Source organism: Humulus lupulus, chromosome 1, assembly GCF_963169125.1.
Source record: "Humulus lupulus chromosome 1, drHumLupu1.1, whole genome shotgun sequence".
Classification (NCBI taxonomy): domain Eukaryota; kingdom Viridiplantae; phylum Streptophyta; class Magnoliopsida; order Rosales; family Cannabaceae; genus Humulus; species Humulus lupulus.
Window position 1 is genome coordinate 51,913,235 of NC_084793.1, and position 24,350 is coordinate 51,937,584.

A 24,350-nucleotide genomic window follows, 5' to 3' on the forward strand; every position below is an offset into this window, starting at 1 on the left:
TTCCTGCTTTATCATATATGTATTTTCCCTTCTTTACATCTATATGGAACACGTGTATTTTATCACTTTTTCCTTCCCTATTTAATCTATGTACTGTACAATTACTATTCAAGGGAATACAACATATTTCTCCATTTCCTTTGCACAATTACCAATAGCAGAATAAAAATTTAATCACGAAAAAGTGTTTAGTAGGTATCACAAGTATTTCTACTGTACACTTCACATGAGTCCGAACTTGACGTTGACTAAGTCTTTTTTATTTGCAACACGCACAAGAAGATCGATATTTTTTAAATCTACACAAACAATGGCACTAATAATTTGATGGGTTATTCGCGGGGTGAAATAAAATTATAAATGCAACAAGAATATATCTTGTACAAACAAACCAATTGTGTAAACAAAAAAAAAAAAATCACAAGTATATACACATATTATTACATTTCATTGTGGAGATATTCTAATATATAAAAAGTAGAGCTGTGTTAGAGGAACATGGAAATAACTCCGGTAGGAGGATTTTATGGTCATCTGAAACTAAACTAAGCAAAAGACACTATCATACCCTCCTCTACATGTTGATGTCCATAAATTCTTCAACAAAACAACTCAGAAGCTTATACATTTCCCACCCTCTTCAACTATTAATAAGCTTTTTTTTTTTCTTTTTAAAATATCAAATTACCTCCATTCTCTATTATATATATCTAGAAAGAGTTGCATTTTTCTCACACCCACATAAATTTAAGGGACCGAAGTTGAAGAAAGAAACGTAAGGAGATTTGGCACATACCCACATAATTAAGCCTCTTGCTCTTTCTCATTAATTAACCCCTATTTTTTTTTTTCTTTAATAAACCATTTAATCCATTTCCCGGTGCACATATGCTATAATTTTTTAATTTTTACCCATCAAATGTGTGAGTTGACGAAAGACGAAAAAGGTCATATGGGGCCCAAAGATGGTCAACCGAACAAGGTTTCCTTGAGTCTAACCTTAACCAAGGCTTCCCTTTCCCACTCCAATGGAGAAGGCTTACTGGGCCTGGATGTAGTCTCCTACATTGGCCCTCTAGATTATCACCTCCAAGCCCATGTTGGTTCCACCTATGGTCCACGGCCTTAATATATCCGGCCCAAACCAACAAAAATGGCGGCAAAGACCCCAAATCGTATATCCTCTTCCTCTTCTGTACGGCCATCCAATCCTCCATCTTCTGCGTGTACTCACCCCCTCTCCACCTCTCTAGATCCACCACCATAACCCCTGTGTTGAAGTAGCAAGGTTTTCTTCCCTCGAATGTCCCAGCCATGTTCGGGTCCGACCAGAATTCGCCGGAGAAGTAGTTCGTGAAGTTGGCGTGGCAGTACTCCGGTGCCGCTAGGACCTTGTTCTCCATATCGACGGTCCAAAGCTTGGCGATGTCGTCCACCACCACCAGATCGGAGTCGAGGTATATCACGCGTTTCACGTCCGCTGGGATGATCTCGGCCAGGTAAATTCTCGCGTAGTTTAACGGTTGATCTAGGGCTTGGCGGATCGATTTAGAGATCTTGTCACGGACTCGGTTCGAGTTGAAACGGTAGACTCGGAAGTTGAGGTTCGGGAAGGTCGATCGGATGGTGGAGTAGACACCGGGATCGTACCTCGCCCAAATGAAGTGGAACTCCACGTCTTCCGGACACGTGGAGTGTTTCAAGACGGAGAGCACGGCGGCGATTGTGCCACGGAGGTAATTCGAGTCCAACGTCATGCTGACGTGGATCCTCCGGCCATCGCCGTGTCCGGTGCATGCGTCTCCGTTCCGGAAAGCCGGGGCTTCTCGGAAATAGGAAATGTCGGCGGAGGGTTTACGAATGACGCCGTGTCGAATAGCGGCAGCGGCGGAGACGAGGGCGAGACCGGGGAAGAGTAGAAGAGACAGGAGGCCGAGGTGGAGGTGGAGTGAGAGAGGAGCTGGTTGAGAGCTCCCATTGGCCATCCTGCCCTTAATGGGTAGGGATTGGAGTAGTGTTCAGGGGGTTATGGATGAAGTTGAAGAGTCATGGTTAGGGCTTACTGGTTATGAGAAGGTTTAGGGAAAAGGAGGTTAGAAAGCTAATATTGATTGGATGCAAAGAAAGTTAGGTTGGTTGGATTGTGAGGAAGGGAAAATTATTCGGAAAGTGAAAAAATAGGTTGATATATGCATAAATATACGTTATGAGTTTGACTCAATTGAGAATAGAATGCTATCAATATCATGTTAGACATTGTTGGTTTAGACCCAATTATTCTAAATTTGGGTTTTGAAGAAAGAAAGATTTTTTGGAGTTGAGGTTAATCTGTGTTGTTAGTTTTTTTGTGTGTTTTTTACTATTCCATGTTTTATGCCACCTTATTAGAAGGAAATAATGCAACTTTTTGGATATGCAGCCATTGATACAGAAGATTTTGCCATGAAGACACATGTTTTTATATTTATTGAGTCCAACTACTAGAATGTAACTACACTAATATGTAACAAGTTTGTACACATTCTTTTCCGGGAAAAACTTCCTAGAAAAACCAGATTTCTCTGTATGGTGAAAAATAATAGCATCAATTTGGGTTGCAGTGCAATTTTGTATGCAAAAGAGAGTCGTGTTAGGATTCTTGACATAGTGATTTGTCAATTCTTTTTTCTACATATGCAAGAGACTTAATAATGAATAGTTATTTTGAGTCCACCGAAAGTAGTAGAAGCTCAAAAGTGACTGATATCTTTTTCTTGTCATTGATTGAGAAGTGAAGTTAGGTTGCTTGAGGTATGAATCTTTGCTCCAAGTATGGGCATTCCGTGAAAGTGGCTTTCATACGAGTTAGGCTATACTGACCAACTCAGTACTTGTTTTTTCATTTGAGAAACCCTTTTAATTATGAATGATTTGGACCCATAAAACTCTATCCAATTCTATCAGTTCTGTATTTGTTCTATTAAATCTATAGATACGAATACAGTACATTAATATGCTAAACACTATCATAATATGTTCATCACTTCTACATTGTTTACGTCCTTAATGCCCTTGCTTAATTTGGTATGCATTATATTTTGGTTATAAAAAGGCTTGAGATTTTTATCTTTACATAATAATAACAATAATAAAAGAAATTGGGGCATATGAGGAGTTTAAAATTAGGCCATTATTGATGATTTTAAGGAGTACTTAGTTGGATTCTTGTTAATTAAATTACATTATTTGATTGAATAGGCAAATTTTATACATTATTTTGAAAAATTAATTTAAAATTAATCATAAGTGGGATCCACCGTTAAATGGAAATATTTAAAAGGAAAATTTATATTTTCTCTACATTAAATTTGTTTAATACAATATATAAACAACAAAACGTAATTATAAAGAAAGTAAAACTTATTTTGGTTATGAGATGTGAGTTAATTCCTTTTTTAGAATATTTGATTTATTTTTAAAATATATTGTGTTAATGTGTTGGTCAAATATCACACAATCCAATAAATTACATTTTTTTGTTTAATAGTATATTTTTCTCTTAAACTTACCATATTTTCTTTCTCTTCAAATCACGTTTCTTATGAAACAAAAGGAAGAGCCATGTATTCTTCCAAAATCAAATATACACACAAGTTTATTTATTGGTTACGTTTATTATTTAGTTTACAGTTTTATTAAACAGACCAATAAAATAAACAAGACGAATATGATAAAATATTATGTGTATATGTTTATTTAAAAATAAATTATTTGTTGTATATGTTTATTATAATAAATTAATAAATAGAATATTAATATACACATAAGTTTATTTATTGGCTACGGTTATTATTTAGTTCACAGTTTTATTTAACAGACCAATAAAATAAACAACTTCGTGCCTAATGTTTATTTAAAAAAAAAAAACAGATAATTTAAAAAATATATTTATTTCTATATCGTATATATTTATTATTTTGAGCACAATTTTATTCAACAAACCAATAAAGTAAAAAATTTAGTTCCTAATGTACAAATAAATTCAAAAATATTTTTATTTCACATCGGCTAAGTGCATTTATGTCATGTTTATTTTATAGTAATACATTGGAATTAGCTGAAGAAAAAAAAAACTACAATGTTTATTGATGTACATTTCGTTGACTTTCATAACATGTCTTGTGTGTAATGATTAGCTTGTTTCAAATATAGATATATAGATTTAGAGCACTCTCAATGGATGCTTTACTCCATCATTTAAAATACTTTCAAAAAATATTTTTTTTTATTTTATCTCTAAGTTTTACATTATACCATACATCAGATTCTCTGTATATTTCTCTACATTATTTAAATATTATATCTTCAAACATATTTTATTAATTAAAGTAAAATAAAATAATTGAAAAAGAAAAAAGAAATAATAAATATATATATACTAAATGAGAGAGAGAAAACTTATAAATAAAAATAATAATATTAAAATATTATATAAATGATATGTAAATGTTAGGTAAATGTGGATAGGGATTAATTAGAGTTTGTGCATAACTATTATAAATATATGTATAAAGGAGCTGATGGAATGTGTTTTTGTGAGTTTTAGCTAAATATTATAGAGAAAATGTATTACAAAATACATCACCAAAACATATTTTTTTTTATAATTTATCTCAAACTTTTATATTATACTATATATCAAATTCTCTATTTTTTCTCTACATCATTTAAATATTATATTTTTAAAAAATATTTCATTCATTTTAAGAAATAAAATAATTAAATATAATAGTATCACACTCATATATATATACAAAAGTTTATAAAAAAATAATAAAATATTTATAGCTTGATGAATAGTGTTTCACTACATATAGATAAATACGATTCATTTAGGTAAAAGAATATAACTTTACACCACCCATTGGAAGACTATTTAACAATTTTTTCTCTATATTATAAAGAATTAAACATTTTACCTCTTCCATTGGGAGTGCTCTTAATGGAGGAGGTAAAATGTCTAATTATTTATAATATAGCAAAAAAATTGTTAAATAGTCTTCCAATGGGTGGTGTAAAGTTATATTTTTTTACCTAAATGAATCGTATTTATCTATATGTAGTGAAATACTATTCATCAAGCTATAAATATTTTATTATTTTTTTATAAACTTTTGTATATATATAATACTATTATATTTAATTATTTTATTTCTTAAAATAAATAAAATATTTAAAAAATATATAATATTTAAATGATGTAGAGAAAAAATAGAGAAGTTGATGTATGATATAATGTAAAAGTTTGAGGTAAATTATAAAAAAAAAAATGTTTTGGTGGTGTATTTTATAATACACTTTCTCTATAATATTTAGCTAAAACTCATAAAAACATCTTCCATCAGTTCCTTTATACATATATTTATAATAATTATGCACAAATTCCAATTAATCCATATCTACATTTGCATATCATTTATATAATATTTTAATATTATTATTTTTCTTCATAAACTTTCTCTATTCCATTTAGTATATATATTTATTATTTCTTTTTTTCTTTTTCAATTATTTTATTTTACTTTAATGAATAAAATATGTTTAAAGATATAATATTTAAATGATGTAGAGAAATATATAGATGCTGATGTATGATATAATGTACAACTTAAATGTAAAGTATAAAAAAATGTGTTTTGGAGAGGTATTTTAAAAGATGGAGTAGAGCATCCATTGTGAGTGCTCTTAAACCAAGTTTTAGTTTTGAAATATTTTATGAATATTATGCAATTAATATGGTATATTTTGCATTTACAAATTATATGGTATCATTTTATATTTATGGTATCTCCTTGATTCATGGAATTAATGAAGACCTATAGTTTTTTTTTTGCATACGTTTTGTGTATGATATTATAATTAAGTTTTATTGTACATATATTGTATGTTTGTAACTTTTGTTGTATATGAATAAAAATTACCTTATTTAAAATCCACCACCTTGAAAAGATTTAAGATTACTCTTTCATGTACTAATCTGATTTTCACTATATTAACATTCCATGAATCTCATTCGAATGTTGAAGATTATCATTCCTATATATAAAGATTACTCTATACTAAAAATACATTACTAAAGGGAAATTTAGTTTGTATGCTTGATAAATGCTATAATTACAAAAAAATATTAGGTATATTAAAAATTTCAAAATAATATTATTTTTTGGCACTTTATCCAAAATGCCCTTACCATTTCTTCCTCACTTTTCACTTCTCATTTCTCTCTTGTCTCTTCCCCTCTCTCTCTCTCTCTTATTTCACTCTTTCTCACCTCACAACACTACCAACACCAACACCAACACCACTACCACATTAAATATTGTATTTTGAACGGATCTGGGCATGATTTTTAAGTTTTTTTGCGATTTTTTTCAGATCTGAAACTCTAAAATCTGCAGAAAATTGATCTGTAATTTCTGTACGCAAGTATACGTAGTCGTGTCAAGTAGTAAATTCCGTAAGAACGGATATCGTCCCACAGAGACTATCTCCCAAGTACCACTAATTGATTTTCAAATTCTATTTGGTTAATTAAAATTTAAGTGAACAATTAAAAATAAAAGAAATCCTATAAACTATGAACCAAAATTAAAGAACTGGAAACAACACAATGAATCAGTATTTAAGAATCAATAATAAAAACAACCTAGGAATTAATTTCATTAGCTGTTCATCCTATTAATTTTAATAATCAAATCTAAATCTCTTCTTTCTATTCTAATAGCAGGTTAATTTATTCGATTCTTATTCTTTTTCAAGACATAAGATCTCAATCTATATGCAAGTTTTCTACATTTCTGTGATAAACTTAAACATATAAAAGACATTAAACATGGAAACCTAATTACTACACAAGTCATATAGGTACTTCGTCCAATATGCACCCTATGTCTATATGATGATAACATATTCAATTCTCATCTTTCGAATTTTGAATCAAAAACATTAAATCAAGCAAATAGTGATCAATTATTTACTAGCATTAAACACACATCATATAGATTAGATAGAAAAGAAAGATCAATAGAAAATCATAATAAAATTAAATAGAAATCCCAGTGACTACATTAATTCCTAGATAAAAGAAATTAGTTCATAAATGCCATGATGAAAATAAACTGTAAATAATTGTTCATAAAATTAACCTAAAGAATTCAGATGAAAAAGAAAACTAATTACAACAGCCTCTGTTTATCTAGGGTTTATAAAAACTTCCCGTCCTCCAAAAATTGCAGAATAATGTCCCTTAAATAGCCCTTAAGTGTTCCCAAGTGAAAAGACCAAAACACCCTTCAAAAAGTCGTATAAAATTTGAAAATCGCGTCACCAGCGCTATAGCGCTGTATTCTTAGCGTTGTAGCGCCATTGTCAGTGGCAACACATTCCAAAATCTAGGGCACCAGCGCTGTAGCGCTCTTATTGTAGCGCTACTTCCAGAACCAATCCCCTGAAAAACTTCCTCCGAGCGCTGTAGCGCTAAAGTCAGAATCATCCTTTCTTCAAAGTTCTTCCTAGAGCTGCGGCGCTCCCTTAGTAGCGTTATAGCGCTACTTACAACACCCAAAATTGCACAAATCCGTCTCGATTTTGTTCCACTTTCACTCCTTTTCACTATTTGTACCAGTTTAGCATTAACAACCTGAAACATGAACAAACGAACATAATTCCGAAATAAAATAATCCTAAACTAACGAAAAACACCCTAAAAGCTAGACCATAAACGAGCCTAAAACTCGTTTATCAAACTCCCCCAAACTAAACCTTTACTCGCCCTCGAGTAAATACTCTAACTAGACACAACCTAACAAACCAAGTTAACATAACTAACCAATTCCAACACTCAAGACTGTTATGCATATATAATTCTCAGGAAAAACAATCATGCAATTTAAACATTAATCTAGATTTTCAGTCTCAACCACTTCACAATTCACTGCAATATCTCAACACCAAAACTCATTTACTCATAACTCACAAATAAAATAATTGAACCACTTTATGCACACCAAATTCTCACCAACTAACCACAAACTCAAATATTCCATATGCCTGCATTACTTACTATTCTCCATTAATATAAACAAATACAGAAATAAGAATCAATAGGACTTTATAAGGGTTGTAATAGAAGGCTTAGGTATAGGTAGATAAAGAGACAATTTTAGGCTTAATCATACCACAAGCATTCCACTAAACAAGCTTTCCCAACAATTTCACACCACTCATCCCTTGTTACCCCTTTTTCTTTGCAATGATTGAGAATATATATTATTTATATATATATTTTAGATTAAACTCCCCCAAACTTCGATTTTTCAATAAATAATCATTTGGGAGCATAATCACTTTTCACCTTCTTTTTTTTTTCTCAATCAAAAGAAAATTTTCTGAATAACACATAATACAAACATCCCATTACACATTCACTCCCCTCATATAATAATTTTCATGCTCATGGTATGGGTCAAAAAGAATAAATGGTATTTCATTTTACAGTTAGGCTCAAAAGAATGTGTTAATCAAGAAAATGGTTATAAGGCTCAAAAGGGTTGACTAAGAATAAAATTTAATAGGGTTAGCTTGAAAGGCACAACCAGTCCAAAAATTGCCTATATCATTTTCCTAAATGTGTATTGTTTCAAATTTCATCTCAAATAGTAAGCAAGCAGATTCTAGAATTTTTCAAACTTTTCAATTCACAATCCAAATTTGACATGCATAATATAACTCAAGTATAACATTTGCAATGTATGAACAATAGATCTCTGATGTCAACAAATCACAGTGAAAAACAAAGTAATCTAACCAAGCACACAAATAATTTTTTAGAAGCACATCAATTTTTCCTTTGGATTATACTACAAAACAACCAATCATATTGAAATGGCAATTATTATCAACTTAATTTATACTCTAAAACATGACTCAAAATGGACAACAAACCGAAAAAAAACGCATCAAAGAACACCGGAATAAATCTCTCCCCTAAACTTAAAACCGAACATTGTCCCCAATGTTAAGTATATAAAGAATGAGAACAGAGACGTACCTAAACAACCACGTCAGTATGGCGGTGGTGGCGGCTGAGACGAAGGTCCCTCGAAAGGTTGAGAATGTGGAGGTTGAGGCTCTGAAAAACCAGCAAATGACGGGTGTGGAGGCGGAGAGTAAAATGGTGAATACGGCGGATAGGGCGGTGGTGGAGAAAAATAAGTTCGATCTGATTCATCTAAAGACCAGCGACTCACCAGATTATTTAACTGAGCCACATGATTCACCTCATAGTCGTACTGTTGGCCCATATACTGATTCATCATATGCTGTTGTTGAACCATATATTGATTTTGTTGGATAAGATAATCCAACTTAGCATTGAATTCCTGCATACGTGAATCACTACTACCACCCAACAACACTGGATCAGCTTCTTCGTCCACCTCAGTTTCCACACGGCGCTTACCCTTTTTCCTAGTTTGCGGCACATATAGAACAGGCTCAGGATAATCATTCATCAAATTGATGGACAACGGTTGTTGCAACGACTGATAAATATCAGTAACGAATTCCGGAACACCAGCCTTGCAGCACAACATAGTGATGACAGATCCATGGCCCAAACCTCCAGTGGTATGGCCCTTTTCAATAAAATTAATATTTGCCTTAATCCATATCCCCAGATTAATACTCATTCCCATCATCAAAGCGTAAATCAATAAGACCCGATCTTTAGTCATATCAGACACATGACTAATCGGCATAAATCGAGCACACACAAAAAACGCCCAAATTCTCGCCTCAATGTTTAGCTAGCACGATGCTATACTTTTAGGTAAACTGCCAGATAAATTCCAAGGAGCACCTTCAAAGCATAATTTGTCAGCCACCGCAGTAAAATCTATAGATCCATTCAAAAACTTAGCATATTCCTCCTCCTCCTGTTTGATGTGTGGGACTTTGAACACCTTATTAATAGCTTCCGCAGTAAAAGGCACGTGCATACCTCGAACAAAAACTGTATCATTGTGCTTATCTTTTAAATTGGCATAAAACTCGTATACCAATGATACGTTAGCCTGTGCCAATTTGGTCACAAAATTTTCCCACTTCCTACCTTTAAAATTAGCCCGAATCAATTCAAAAATCTGATGAGAAAAAGGATCAGACTGATATTCCACCTCACGCTCAGGAATCAAAGTTTTTCTAACAAATTTCTTATAGCGCTCTTGAGCCTTAAAATTGATAAACCTAGTTTCATCGTACTCTTGCTCTGAACTATCATCCCTTGGTTGAGAAGCAGACGCTTGTCCTTTCCCTTTATCCTTATTTCTACCCGCTCTACTCTTAGGAGCCATTATCCACACTCTCACCAACCCACAAGACAGAATTTTTACAGCACCTCCCCTTTAAGTGAACCCTTTTCCTCTTCACAACCTCTCAAAATATGAAATCTTACAAACAAATGAACTAAATATCCCAAATCAAAACCACAAATTCAATCCACCCTAAACAATCAATCAAAGCAATCCAATCCCAAATACAACAAAAATCTGAGAATAAAAGGGAAAGGAACCACTTACCAAACCTTGCAATGGACCCCTTTATGCTTGAATTAGAACAGCCCCTTGAAAATTTCCATCTTCATCAAGAAATTAAATCATTGAATTTCTAGGGTTTCAAAAAGGATTGGGAACATTGGAATGGATTTGAGAAGAAAGAAATGAAAGAAAGGAAAAGAAAACTAAAATGAAAGAAGAAATGGAAGAGAAAGAGAGAATGGGTGGTGCAAATTTTGGGGAATAGGCTCAAAGGGAAGATCTATGGGGCTATGGAGGAGAGAACACGGAAAAGGGGAAAAAAATGGGTTGAATGAGATGAAAATCGAAACCCCCTGGGTTTTTAAAACAACATTTGGACAGAGCGCTGTAGCGCTGGATATATAGCGCTGTAGCGCTGGATATATAGCGCTGTAGCGCTCTGTAAATCTCCTGGGCTTTCTCGTCTAGAAATAGCGTTGTAGCGCTCCCAGACCAGTGCTATAGCGCTGGTTCTTCAAAATTTCTTTTTCTTTTCTGAGATAAGCGTTGTAGCGTTGGTTCATCTCCAATCACCATATTTCTAACATTTTTCTTAAAAATTCTTGCGTTTTTTTCACGGTTTTCACGGTTTTCACGGTTTTCACGGTTCATACAATACATTAAAATAAAAATAACAACTAAAACAAATTTCCTAAACATTGTTCCAAACTAAACAAATACAAAAAAAAAAAAAAAAAAAAAACTAAGAACTGCCTCCTCAAAGCACTGTCTTTAACGTCATTTAGCCGGACGCTGCTTTATCTTCAGATCAACTTGGTTCCAACTCAACCACGGACCTGCATTTTTCCACCGGACCCTCCAAGTAATGCTTCAATCTCTGACCATTCACCTTAACATCTCCCGTCTTTTCACTATGAACTTGCACTGCTCCATAAGGAAGTGAGACAACTACCGTGTACGGTCCTGACCATCGCGACTTCAATTTACCAGGAAAAAGTTTCAGCCTGGAATTAAAGAGCAAGACTTTATCCCCTGGTTGAAAATCCTTCCTTAATATTCGCTTATCATGAAAAGCCTTCGACTTCTCCTTATAGATCTTCGCATTCTCATAAGCTTCATTTCAGAATTCTTCAAGCTCATTTAACTCCATAAGCCGATTCTGCCCCGCCATGAAGAGATCAACATTTAACTTTTTCACAGCCCAATAAGCTCTATGCTCCAGTTCCATCGGTAGATGACAAGCCTTACCAAACACCAATCGATATGGTGACATACCAATCGGAGTTTTGAATGCAGTGCGATAAGCCCAAAGTGAATCATCAAGCTTCTTCGACCAATCCTTCCTCGAAGTATTTACTGTCTTTTCCAAGATACCTTTTATTTCCCTATTCGATACTTCAGCTTGGCCATTTGTAATTGGGTGATAGAATAACGCCTTTCGATGATGAACACCATAGCGAGCACAAAGAGCAGTGAACCACTTATTGCAAAAATGACTTCCCCGATCACTAATAATGGCTCTTGGAGTACCAAATCGAGTAAAGATATTTTTATGAAGGAATTTAATAACTTCCTTCCCATCACAAGTAGGAGTTGCTGCGGCTTCTACCCATTTAGAAACATAATCCACCGCAAGCAAAATATATTTGTTATTATACGATGATGGAAAAGGTCCCATAAAGTCTATCCCCCATACGTCAAATAACTCAACTTCCAAAATACCAGTCATCGGCATTTGAACTCTTCTTGATATATTCCCAGTCCGTTGACAATGATCATAACTTTTGACAAAATCATTAGCATCCTTAAATAATGTAGGCCAGTAAAACCCACTTTGCAAAACCTTCGCTGCTGTTCTTGTTCCGCCAAAATGACCGCCACAATGCAAACTATGACAGTGAGTTAAGATTGACAAAATCTCCTCTTCAGGTACACATCTTCGAATAACTTGATCTGGGCAATGCTTATACAGAATAGGCTCCTCCCAATAATAATGCTTCACCTCCGAATAAAATTTCTTTAATTGTTGCCTTGTCATCTCAAGAGGTATAACCTTAGCAGCCAAATAATTAACATAATCCGCAAACCATGGAACCTCCTTGCAAACATTCACTTCGAACAACTGCTCATCCGGGAAAACATCATTAATCTGAACTTCTTTATCAAGAGAATCTTCCTCAACCTCTAAACGAGACAAATGATCAGCCACCAAATTCTCAGTACCTTTCTTATCCTTAATTTCCACATCAAATTCTTGCAATAACAAAATCCACCGAATAAGACAAGGCTTGGAATCTTTCTTAGTCATAAGATACTTTATAGCCGAATGATCCGTATAAACAACCACTTTATTTCCAATCAAGTATGGTCGAAATTTATCAAAAGCAAACACTATGGCCAACAACTCTTTTTCGGTAGTTGCGTAATTCATTTGAACATCATTCAAGGTACGACTTGCATAATAAATCGTTCTAAATACCTTGTCAACTCTTTGTCCCAACACTGCCCCTACTGCATAATCATTGGCATCACACATCAATTCAAATGGTAAATCCCATTGAGGCGCAACAACTATAGGTGCCAAAATCAATTTCTCCTTAAGTATCTTAAAAGCTTGTTGACACTTCTCATCAAAATCAAACGTAACCCCATTCATTAACAAATTGGACAGTGGCTTCGAAACTTTAGAAAAATCTTTGATAAATCTCCTATAAAATCCCGCATGACCTAAGAAACTCCTTACTCCTTTTACTGAAATAGGTGGTGGCAAATTCTCTATAGTTGAAATTTTTGCCCTATCCACTTCAATACCTTTCTTAGAAATCTTGTGCCCTAATACAATTCCTTCATTTACCATAAAATGGCACTTTTCCCAATTAAGCACCAAATGCGACTCTTCACACATTCTCAATACCATCTCCAAATTAGTCAAACACGTGTCAAAAGAGGACCCATATACCGAAAAATCATCCATAAAAATTTCAATCCCCTTTTCAACCATGTCAGAAAATATTGCCATCATACACCGTTGAAATGTGGTTGGTGCATTACATAACCCGAATGGCATCCTTCGAAAAGCAAAAGTCCCATAAGGACAAGTAAACGTTGTCTTCTCTTGATCCTCTGGTGCAATTACGATCTGGTGATAGCCTGAGTACCCGTCTAGAAAACAATAGTAGTTATGCCCCGCCAACCTATCCAACATTTGATCAATAAAAGGCAAAGGAAAATGATATTTCCTCGTTGCCTTATTCAACTTTCGATAATCAATACATATCCTCCAACCCGTCACTGTTCTTGTTGGAATTAGTTCATTACTTTCATTCTTCACCACAGTCATACCCCCCTTTTTCGGTACTACTTGCACTGGACTTACCCAAGCACTATCAGAACTAGGGTAAATCACTCTAGCATCCAACCACTTCAAAATCTCTTTCCTCACCACTTCTTTCATTGTTGGATTAAGTCTTCGTTGAGCATCAATAGTCGGTCTCGCCTCATCTTCCATAAGAATTTTATGCATAACTGTCGATGGACTAATTCCTCTTATATCAGCCAGAGTCCACCCTATAGCAGTTTTATGAGCTCGTAACACCCTCAACAACTTCTCCTCCTCTACTTCTGACAGAAATGATGAAACTATAACTGGAAGAGTCTCTTTTTCCCCAAGATAAGCATAACGGAGATGGTCCGGTAAAACTTTCAATTCTAAAACAGGTGGCTTCAAAATTGATGGTAATGGTCTTTCTGGTCCGGCACCCAATTCTTCAAACTTCTTATGCTTCCACGGCTCAGCTGATTTTATCCACTTCAAATAACTCATCGTTTCTTCATTTTCCTCACCATCTACATCATTAACTGTAAGACTTAATTCAAGAGGGTCCTCACTTAATTTTTTTTCTCCTATTACTTCTTCTATCACATCAACTGAGAAACAACTATCACTTGCTTTAGGATAAGTCATAGCCTTAAACACATTAAATACTACTTCCTCCCCTTGAACTCTCAGCTTTAACTCTCCCGTTTGCACATCAATCAATGCTTGCCCAGTTGCTAAAAATGGTCTCCCCAAAATAATAGGAACATTCTCATCCTCCTCCATATCAAGAACTATGAAATCAGTTGGAAATATGAACTTATCCACCTTTACCAATACATCTTCTATAATACCACGTGGATGCTTCACAGATCTATCAGCCAGCTGTAATGTTACTGTGGTTGGCCTAGCTTCCCCCAAACCAAGCCTACGGAATACTGACAAAGGCATTAAATTAATACTCGCCCCCAAATCACAAAGTGCATGCTTACATTCAAACTCCCCAATCGTACATGGAATAGTAAAACTCCTCTGATCTCGTAACTTTTGAGGAAGCTTTCTTTGCAAAATCGCACTACATTCTTCTGTTAACGCCATTGTTTCGTAATCACCCATCTTTCTCTTATTAGAGAGAATCTCCTTCATAAACTTTACATAACTGGGCATCTGTTCTAATGCTTCTGCGAATGGTATATTTATATGTAGCTTCTTGAGCACCTCTAAAAACTTTGCAAACTGCTTATCCAAATTATGCTTGCGAAGTCTTTGCGGATATGGAATTCTAACATGATGCTCAATATTTACAGGTGGGGTCTCCTCTTCTTCCTTAAGGTCTTCAGTAACCTTTTTATCGTCCAACTTCTTCTCCTCTACTTCTGATTGACTCTTCTTTAGCCCTTCATATCTCGTTCCACTCCTCAAAGTAATAGCTTGGCACTGTTCTTTAGGATTAACTTCTGTAGTGCTAGGCAAATTTCCTTGAGCTCTATTAGTCATTAAAGTAGCCAATTGCCCTATTTGAGACTCCAAACTTCTTATGGATGCCCTAGTTTCAGTCATGAATTGGTTAAGTACATCAGGTTGGGTTTCTGCTGGTTTCATTGGCATTTGGTGAGGTGGTCTATTTTGTGGTTGATAATAGCCAGGTGGAGGATTTTGGTGTGCATATTGCTGTGGATAAGGTGGCCTATTTTTGGTAGGTTGATATGGTGGCTGAGGTGGAGGATAAGGTTGTATGGTGTTTTGATTGTTAGACCAGGAAAAATTTGGATGGTTCTTCTAAGCTGGGGTGTAGGTCATGGAATTTGGGTTATTGGGTTGTCTTTGGTAATTTCCTATAGCTTGTAATTCTTCCATGGACATGTTATTCATATCTATAGCAGGGCATTGGTTTGGTTGATGGTTTGTACCACACACTTCACAAAGGTTTTGAACTTGCATGGCTTGAGATGGGAGTGCAGTCTTTTGTAATTGCTTCGTCAAGGCTGCTACTTGAGCTGTAAGCATGGATATAGCATCCAATTCCATCATTCCAGCCACTTTCTTTGATTGTCCCCTTTCAGTTGGCCATTGATAATTATTCATAGCCATCTCCTCTAATAGCTCATATGCCTCATTAGCACTTTTACTCATAAAGACACCTCCCGTTGCGGCATCTATAATTGTTCTAGTCGTCCCATTCAACCCATTATAAAAATTATGTACCAACATCCACTTTTCTATTCCATGGTGTGGACACTTCCTTAACAACTCCTTAAAGCGCTCCCAAGAATCATACAGTGACTCTCCATCCAACCGATAAAAATTATTAATCTCACCCCTTAACTTTGCAGCCTTTGTTGGAGGAAGGAACTTGGCAAGGAATTTGTGAGCTAACTCCTCCCATGTAGTGATAGAATTCGCTTGTAAGGATATCAGCCAACTTTTCGCCCTATCCCTCAGTGAAAATGGGAATAGCCTCAGTCTTATAGCATCATCACTCACCCCATTCATCTTGAATGTTGCACATAACTCCAGAAAATTAGCTATGTGTAAATTAGGGTCCTCCGTCGGCATACCTCCAAACTGAACAGTTGTTTGAACCATCTGAAGGATGGCTGGCTTAATCTCAAAATTGTTGGCAGCAATGGTTGGAGGTCTAATGCATGAATGCACTTCTGTAACAGTAGGAAGTACATAATCTCTTAATGTTCTTGCTCCTTGCTCCCTTGGCCCCTTGACCATTATTAGCACCATTTCCCAAATTTTCAGCCATGGTAAAATCCAATCTCCTCTTTATTTTCTGATTCTGTCTGCACGTTCTTTCAATTTCCCGATCTATTGGTATAATCTCCTTTTGTCTATTGCTTCGCATATACCAATCAGTCCTGAAACACAATAGAACATTGATCCAAATAAATGTTAACAGAAATTAAATAAAATAAAATAACCAAATTAGAACAAATAACAATAACTGTGATATTGGAATATAAGTTCCCGGCAATGGCGCCAAAAACTTGATCTGTAATTTCTGTATGCAAGTATACGTAGGGTGCTTTTATTAAGCATACATCGTTGGCCCACAATATTTTCATCCTTCAAGATCTTCTCAAAGGTTATTCTAGGAAGAATATATCAAATAGATGCTTGGTTAAGATAGATCTTAGCAAAGCGTATGATTCAGTTGTCTGGTATTTCTTGGAGGATCTACTTAACGCCTATTGTTTTCCTAGTCGGTTCATAAGTTGGATCATGGTCTGTTTGAAAGGGGCTTCTTACTCTTTACTATTGAATGGCAGACTTCATGGAGCGTTCAGTAGGATGAAAGGATTGCGACAAGGAGACCCTATATCTCCTCTTCTCTTTGTATTGATCATGGAGTATCTTACTCGGTTACTGATGCTAGCTACCCAGCATAAGGAGTTTAGATTTCATCCTCTTTGTAAACACCTGAAGCTTTTCAATCTTTGTTTTGCGGATGACCTCATGCTCTTTTGTAAAGGAACCTATACCTCAGTTCAGATATTGTTTGATGGTTTCTGTAGGTTCAGTCAAATTTCTGGTCTTGTTGTGAACTTATCTAAGTCTCACATTTATTTTGGTGGAGTTCACTTGGATGAAAGGAGAAAAATCTTGGATAGCTTGAAGATTGATGAAGGTTCCTTCCCTCTGAAATACCTGGGACTATATCTTAGACCCACTAAATGGAGGGTTGAGGAATGTGGTCTAATTCTTAAAAAAGTCCAAAACAGATTACATTCGTGGTCTTGTAGACATCTCTCGTTTGCAGGGAGATCTCAACTCATACATTCTGTTTTGTTGGGTATTCGGACCTATTGGATGAGTATTTTTTTACTCCCTCAAAGAGTTATTCAGGACATTGACAGATTATGCAGGAATTTTCTCTGGGGAGCAAAAGGCAATCGAAGCAAAGTGCATCTTTCATCTTGGGATCAGGTGTGTTTACCCAAAAGCTTGGGTGGGATTGGGTTTAAAGAAGGTTATAAGTGGAATATTATACTGATGGCTAAGTATATTTGGGCTGTGTCTTCTAAACAGGATTCTCTTTGGGTCAAATGGATAGTTAATATTTATCTCAAAGGGCAAAGTTTATGGTCTTATAAATTGCAATCTGATGTGAGCTGGTACTGGAGGAATCTTATTAAGCTGAGGGATCATTTCTCTCCTGATGTTTTAAAGGCTACGGTATCCAAAGATAAATTGAATCTTACTATCCTTTATATGCATCTGGTTCACAAAGAGAAGGTTCACTTTGACAAGGTGGTTTGGTGTAAGATCTCTATTCCGAAGCACAGGTTTATACTCTGGCAAGCGGTTCTCGGTCACCTTCTCACTCGAGACAACCTGATTAAATTCCATATCCCTCTTGAGTCTTGCCTCTGTCCTGTTTGTGAATTAGACAAGGAATCGCATGAACATTTGTTCTTCAGGTGTCCTTTTTCTCAGCAGGTGCTTGTTCAAGTCCAGACCTGGTTGGGGAATCTGATATGGCCTCCTTCTTACTCAGATTGGCAGAAGTGGATGGAAGGAAGACCTAAGGGCATTTTGCAAAAGATTAGTGCTGTTGTTCTTGCTGCTTCAGTGTACTATATTTGGTCTAATAAGAACTAGTGTATTTTTTAGGCTTATTCTTTTTCTGTTCCGAAACTGAGTTATATGATTCTCTTGGGGATTAAAGCCAAATTACTTGATATTAGGAGTTCTAAGCTTAAGGCTGGTGAGAAGAGTTTGGTTGCCTATATTCAAATGATGTATTGTTGATTTGTTTTGTTATTTCTGAAACAGTCAGTTTGTAAGGTGGTTTGATTTTTGTGGAATATATTTCTTTTCTTATAAAAAAAAAAGAACGGATATCGTCCCACAGAGACTATCTCCCAAGTACCACTAATTAATTTTCAAATTCTATTTGGTTAATTAAAATTTAAGTGAACAATTAAAAATAAAAGAAATCCTATAAACTATGAACCAAAATTAAAGAACTGGAAACAACACAATGAATCAGTATTTAAGAATCAATAATAAAAACAACCTAGGAATTAATTTCATCAACTGTTCATCCTATTAATTTTAATAATCAAATCTAAATCTCTTCTTTCTATTCTAATAGCAGGTTAATTTATTCGATTCCTATTCTTTTTCAAGACATAAGATCTCAATCTATATGCAAGTTTTCTACATTTCTGTGATAAACTTAAAAATATAAAAGGCATTAAACATGGAAACCTAATTACTACACAAGTCATATAGGTACTTCGTCCAATATGCACCCTATGTCTATATGATGATAGCATATTCAATTCTCTTCTTTCGAATTTTGAATAAAAAACATTAAATCAAGCAAATAGTGATAAATTATTTACTAGCATTAAACACACATCATATAGATTAGATAGAAAAGAAAGATCAATAGAAAATCATAATAAAATTAAATAGAAATCCTAGTGACTACATTAATTCCTAGATAAAAGAAATTAGTTCATAAATGCCATGATGAAAATAAACTGCAAATAATTGTTCATAAAATTAACCTAAAGAATTCAGATGAAAAAGAAAACTAACTACAACAGCCTCTGTTTATCTAAGGTTTATAAAAACTTTCCGTCCTCTAAAAATCGTAGAATAATGTCCCTTAAATAGCCCTCAAGTGTTCCCAAGTGAAAAGACCATAACACCCTTCAAAAAGTCGTATAAAATCTGAAAATCGCGTCACCAGCGCTATAGCGCTGTATTCTTAGCGCTGTAGCGCTATTGTCAGTGGCAACACGTTCCAAAATCTGGGGCACCAGCCCTGTAGCGCTAAAGTCAGAATCATCCTTTCTTCAAAGTTCTTCCTAGCGCTGTGGCGCTCCCTTAGTAGCGCTATAGCGCTACTTACAGCACCCAAAATTGCACAAATCCGTCCTGATTTTGTTCCACTTTCACTCCTTTTCACTATTTGTACCAGTTTAGCATTAACAACCTGAAACATGAACAAACGAACATAATTCCAAAATGAAATAATCCTAAACTAACGAAAAACACCCTAAAAGCTAGACCATAAACGTGCCTAAAACTCGTTTATCAAAAATCAACCTTGCTCGATGGTGGTTCGATGGTGCTCGATGCCAACTCGATGGGACCTTCAAAATCATGATTTTTCATGAAAAAATGACTTTGCTCGATGGTGGTTTGATGGTAGCTCGATAGTGGCTCGATGGTGCTCGATGCAATTCTTGAAAGAGACATAATTTTTCACTCAGGTGTCCGTTTGGGGTATTTTTTTTTTTTGTTGATTTTGGGCATTTTTTCAAGATTTACACGTTTGACATATTAATATGCACATTTGTGAAGTGTAACACTTGTAAAAAAAATACAAAAGTGCAAACATACCTCATGTTTAAGACATCTTTTGGTATATTTTTAAGTTTTAAACTTCCCAAATGTGCATATGAGCATGTTAAACGTGTAGATCTTGAAAAAATACCCAAAATAAAAAAATCACCCCAAACGGACACCCGAGTGAAAAATTATGTCTCTTGCAAGAATCACATTGAGCACCATCGAGCATCATCGAGCACCATCGAGCCATAATCGAACCACCATCGAGCAAAGTTGTTTTTTCATGAACAATCTCGATTTTGAAGGCCCCATCGAGCTAGCATCGAGCATTATCGAGCAACCATTCGCTGGGGCCTTCAAGATCGAGATTTTCATGAAAAAATGACTTTGCTCGATAGTGGTTCGATTATGGCTCGATGGTGCTCGATGTGATTCTTGCAAGAGACATAATTTTTCACTCGGGTGTCCGTTTGGGGTGATTTTTTTTTTATTTTGGGTATTTTTTCAAGAACTACACGTTTAACATGTTTATATGCACATTTGGGAAGTTTAAAACTTAAAAATATACCAAAAGATGTCTTAAACATGAGGTATGTTTGTACTTTTGTATTTTTTTTAAAAGTGTTACACTTCAAAAATGTGAATATGAACATGTCAAACGTGTAGATCTTGAAAAAATACCAAAAAAAAAAAAAATCACCCCAAACGGACACCTGAGTGAAAAATTATGTCTTTTGCAAGAATTGCATCGAGCATCATCGAGCCACTATCGAGCTACCATCGAACTACCATCGAGCAAAGTCATTTTTTCATGAAAAATCATGATTTTGAAGGTCCCATCAAGCTGGCATCGAGCACCATCAAACCACCATCGAGCAAGGTCGATTTTCTGCAGATTTCAGAGTTTCAGATCTAAAAAAAAATTGCAAAAAAAACCCAAAAATCATGCCCAAATCTGTTCAAAATATAATATTTAGTGTGGTGGTGGTGTTGTGAGGTGAGAGATAGTGAAATAAAAGAGAGAGGGAGGGGGAAGAGAGAAGAGAGAAATGAGAGGGGAAAAGTGAGGAGGAAATGGTAAGGGCATTTTGGGTAAAGAGATAAAAAGAAGCATTATTTTGAAATTTTTAATATGTCTTATTTATTTTTTTAACTCTAATTTTTACACATCACAATATATTGGTTTCTTTTTTAAAAAAAATTATATTATTTAAATATTATATTTTAAATTTTTTATTCATCTCAAATGTGATATAACACCAAGAAAAGAGAGGGGAGAATGGAGAGAATGCGAGATATTACTAACAAATGTTTAAAGAATAAATAGTAATTTCTAAGAGCACTTGCAATAGATGATATTGTTAGAAATAATAGAGTAGAGAAGAGCGAAAAAATATAAAAAAATATATTTAATTGAAGAACAGAAATGTGAAAATACAATACAAAGAATAAACCAAAAGCAAGCACTCGAAACACGCTTTCCTTAAAGCCCCCTCTACCTGAACGGTACTAGAGGATTCGTGAGCAACCACTTTCCAGGATACAACAACTATCGAGCAAGACAAAGGCACCACGACGTCTACTCCAACGAACTTGAAACAAAACTTTCACTCTATCACCAGAAAATACTACAAAGAACAAAGAAAGAAACAAACCAAGACTTTGTGTGTGGTACTTTGTATTTGTGTGTCTTAGAATAAGAGGAGAAGCCTCCTTTTATAGGCTTCATGGAGGGTTGAAAATGCGTGTGAAATCAAGTGCATTAATGCCCAAATATCCCACAAAATCTGTGATCTTAATTTCTAAAAATCGATCAGAATTAATCATATATTATTATGGTAATATCAGCTTTGACCAAAGTGATTTGCTAAAAATCAACCATAATTAATCACACAATATTCTGATAATCTCATATCTGACCAAAGCGATTTCCTTGTGAAAAGCCATTTTAGGCATTAATTTCTCATTCACTCAATTTTTCCACAATCCCCACATGAATGAAATTGATCAACGTTAAGAGACAATGACTTGACACGAATCAACACTACAAAGTGATAGAGTTCTATGGTTGATACCGGCGTAGGATAGGTGGGTGTCATTTGAATCTTCCCTTGTGAGAATATATTTACTTTACTAATTGATCAGTAGACGCGGTGTCTTTAAACTATTCTACCATTTGTGTAAACGATAATATATCTCACACATGTATTTTCTCGGCATAGCTTCGATTCTCATGGTTATGTTCATTTTGGTCGTGAACATTTTCCTGGTTCTGCGAGAGGTTTTAGAGAATTGAGCCCCCGCAATTCTCCTTCGAAGCGGCCCCACTTCTCTCTCACATAGGTGACCTCTTATCTAAGAATAATCCCACATTACTCTGTTCAGACTTCCGACACGCAATGGACATCAAAAGCTTAAGCTTAACCTCTTTTTACAACGGGCATCATTGTTTCATCATTGGAACGGGAAGGGATAATCCCCCACAGTGATCTTACTCGGTCTCTATAATTAGGTTGTCCCATTGAACCTAGATCTTGGGATCTCTGGCCAACTAGGTTGGGTTTCATTTATATCGACCTTAATTTCATTCAGCTTAAATCTCATTCCTTTTGATGTCTTTTCAACTTGATCTCTGTTTAAACCATTGGTTAGCGGATCTGCAATGTTATCTTTTGACTTCACATAATCAATCGAGATAACTCTAGTTGAGATCAATTGTATAACGAAATTATGTCATCGATGTATGTGACTAGACTTACCGTTATACAAAACATTTTGTGCTCTACCAATTGTTGCTTGGTTATCACAATATATACATATTGCAGGCACAGGTTTAGGCCATTCTGGAATATCCTCCAATAAATTACGCATCCATTATGCTTCTTCACTACATTTATCAAGAGCTACAAACTCGGATTCCAACATGGATCTAGTGATTATCCATGAAACAGCCACGCCACCTAGAGTGAACACATATCCACTAGTACCCTTCGAGTCTTGAATGTCAGATATCCAGCTTGTGTCAGTTTATCCTTCAAGAACAGTTGGATCTCTGGTATAGTTCAACCCATAGTCACGAGTATACCACAAGTACCTAAGTACTCTTATAAGAGTAATGATATGTGCACCCAAAATATACACCCAAACATTACACACAGTGATGTGACAGTTTAGTCTAGCCAATCACATTTATTAAAACTGGGACCCACTGTTTTAAAAAGCAGTGACACATCACTGTGTGTAATATTTGGGGTGCATATTTTGGGTGCACATATCATTACTCCTCTTATGATTGCCTTCCAGTGTTCAATGCCTGGATTACTCATGAATTGACTTAAAAGTACTTACAGTGTAGGAAATATCTAGTCTTGTATAGCTCATCAAGTACATTAGACTGCCTATCATTCTAGCATACTCTATTTGAGAGACATTGTCCCCTTTATCTTGGATAGATGATGACTTATGTCAATTGGTGTTCTGGACACACCAGAATCATTTTTACCAAAATTTTCAAGAATCTTGTCCACATAGTGTGACTGACTCAAATTGAGTCCAACGGACGTCCTTGTAATTTTTATTCCCAAAATTACATCAGCCAATCCCATGTCAAACCTTGAGTTCAACATATCTTTGGTAGATTTTACCATTTGTTGGTTGCTTACCACGATGAGTATATAATCTACATACAAACAAATAATAATATATCCATCATTTGTATTTTTGATATAAACACATTTGTCACACTCATTTATTTTGAAGCCACTTGTCATCATGACACTGTCAAATTTTTCATGCCATTGCTTTGATGGTTGCTTAAGTCCATATAAGGACTTTACCAATTTGCATACTTTCATTTCTTTCCTAGGAGCTATAAAACCCTTGGGTTGTTCCATGTAGATCTCTTCCTCAAGATCTCCATTTAGAATGGCAGTTTTTACGTCCATTTGGTGGACTTCAAGATTTCGCAATGCAGCAATTGCCAAACTCATCCTTGTGGTATTTATTCTCATCACAGGAGAATACTTGTCAAATTAGGCATGACCTTCTTGTTTTTTGTAACCTTTTATTACAACTCTGGTCTTATACTTATCAATTATTTCATCTATTTTCATTTTTCGTTTGAAAATCCACTTGGATCTTAG

General features: G+C 35.0%; 1 protein-coding gene and 1 non-coding gene across 2 annotated transcripts; one reads left to right on the top strand and one right to left on the bottom strand.

Moving 5' to 3' along the window:
- Positions 1–311: 311 nt before the first annotated feature.
- LOC133792402 (probable galacturonosyltransferase-like 4) lies at positions 312–2,564 on the bottom strand. The gene has a single exon (XM_062230305.1). It carries the CDS (start codon positions 1,983–1,985, stop codon positions 909–911), a length of 1,077 nt encoding a protein of 358 aa, XP_062086289.1. The 5' UTR covers positions 1,986–2,564; the 3' UTR covers positions 312–908.
- Positions 2,565–16,111: 13,547 nt separating this feature from the next.
- On the top strand, positions 16,112–16,218 carry LOC133813254 (small nucleolar RNA R71). The gene has a single exon (XR_009884287.1). It is a non-coding gene; the product is annotated as a small nucleolar RNA R71 (small nucleolar RNA).
- Positions 16,219–24,350: the final 8,132 nt, after the last annotated feature.

What these genes read in the sequence shown, in the direction of transcription:
- LOC133792402 (XM_062230305.1), bottom strand. Translation starts at nt 1,985, where the DNA reads ATGGCCAATGGGAGCTCTCAACCAGCTCCTCTCTCACTCCACCTCCAC.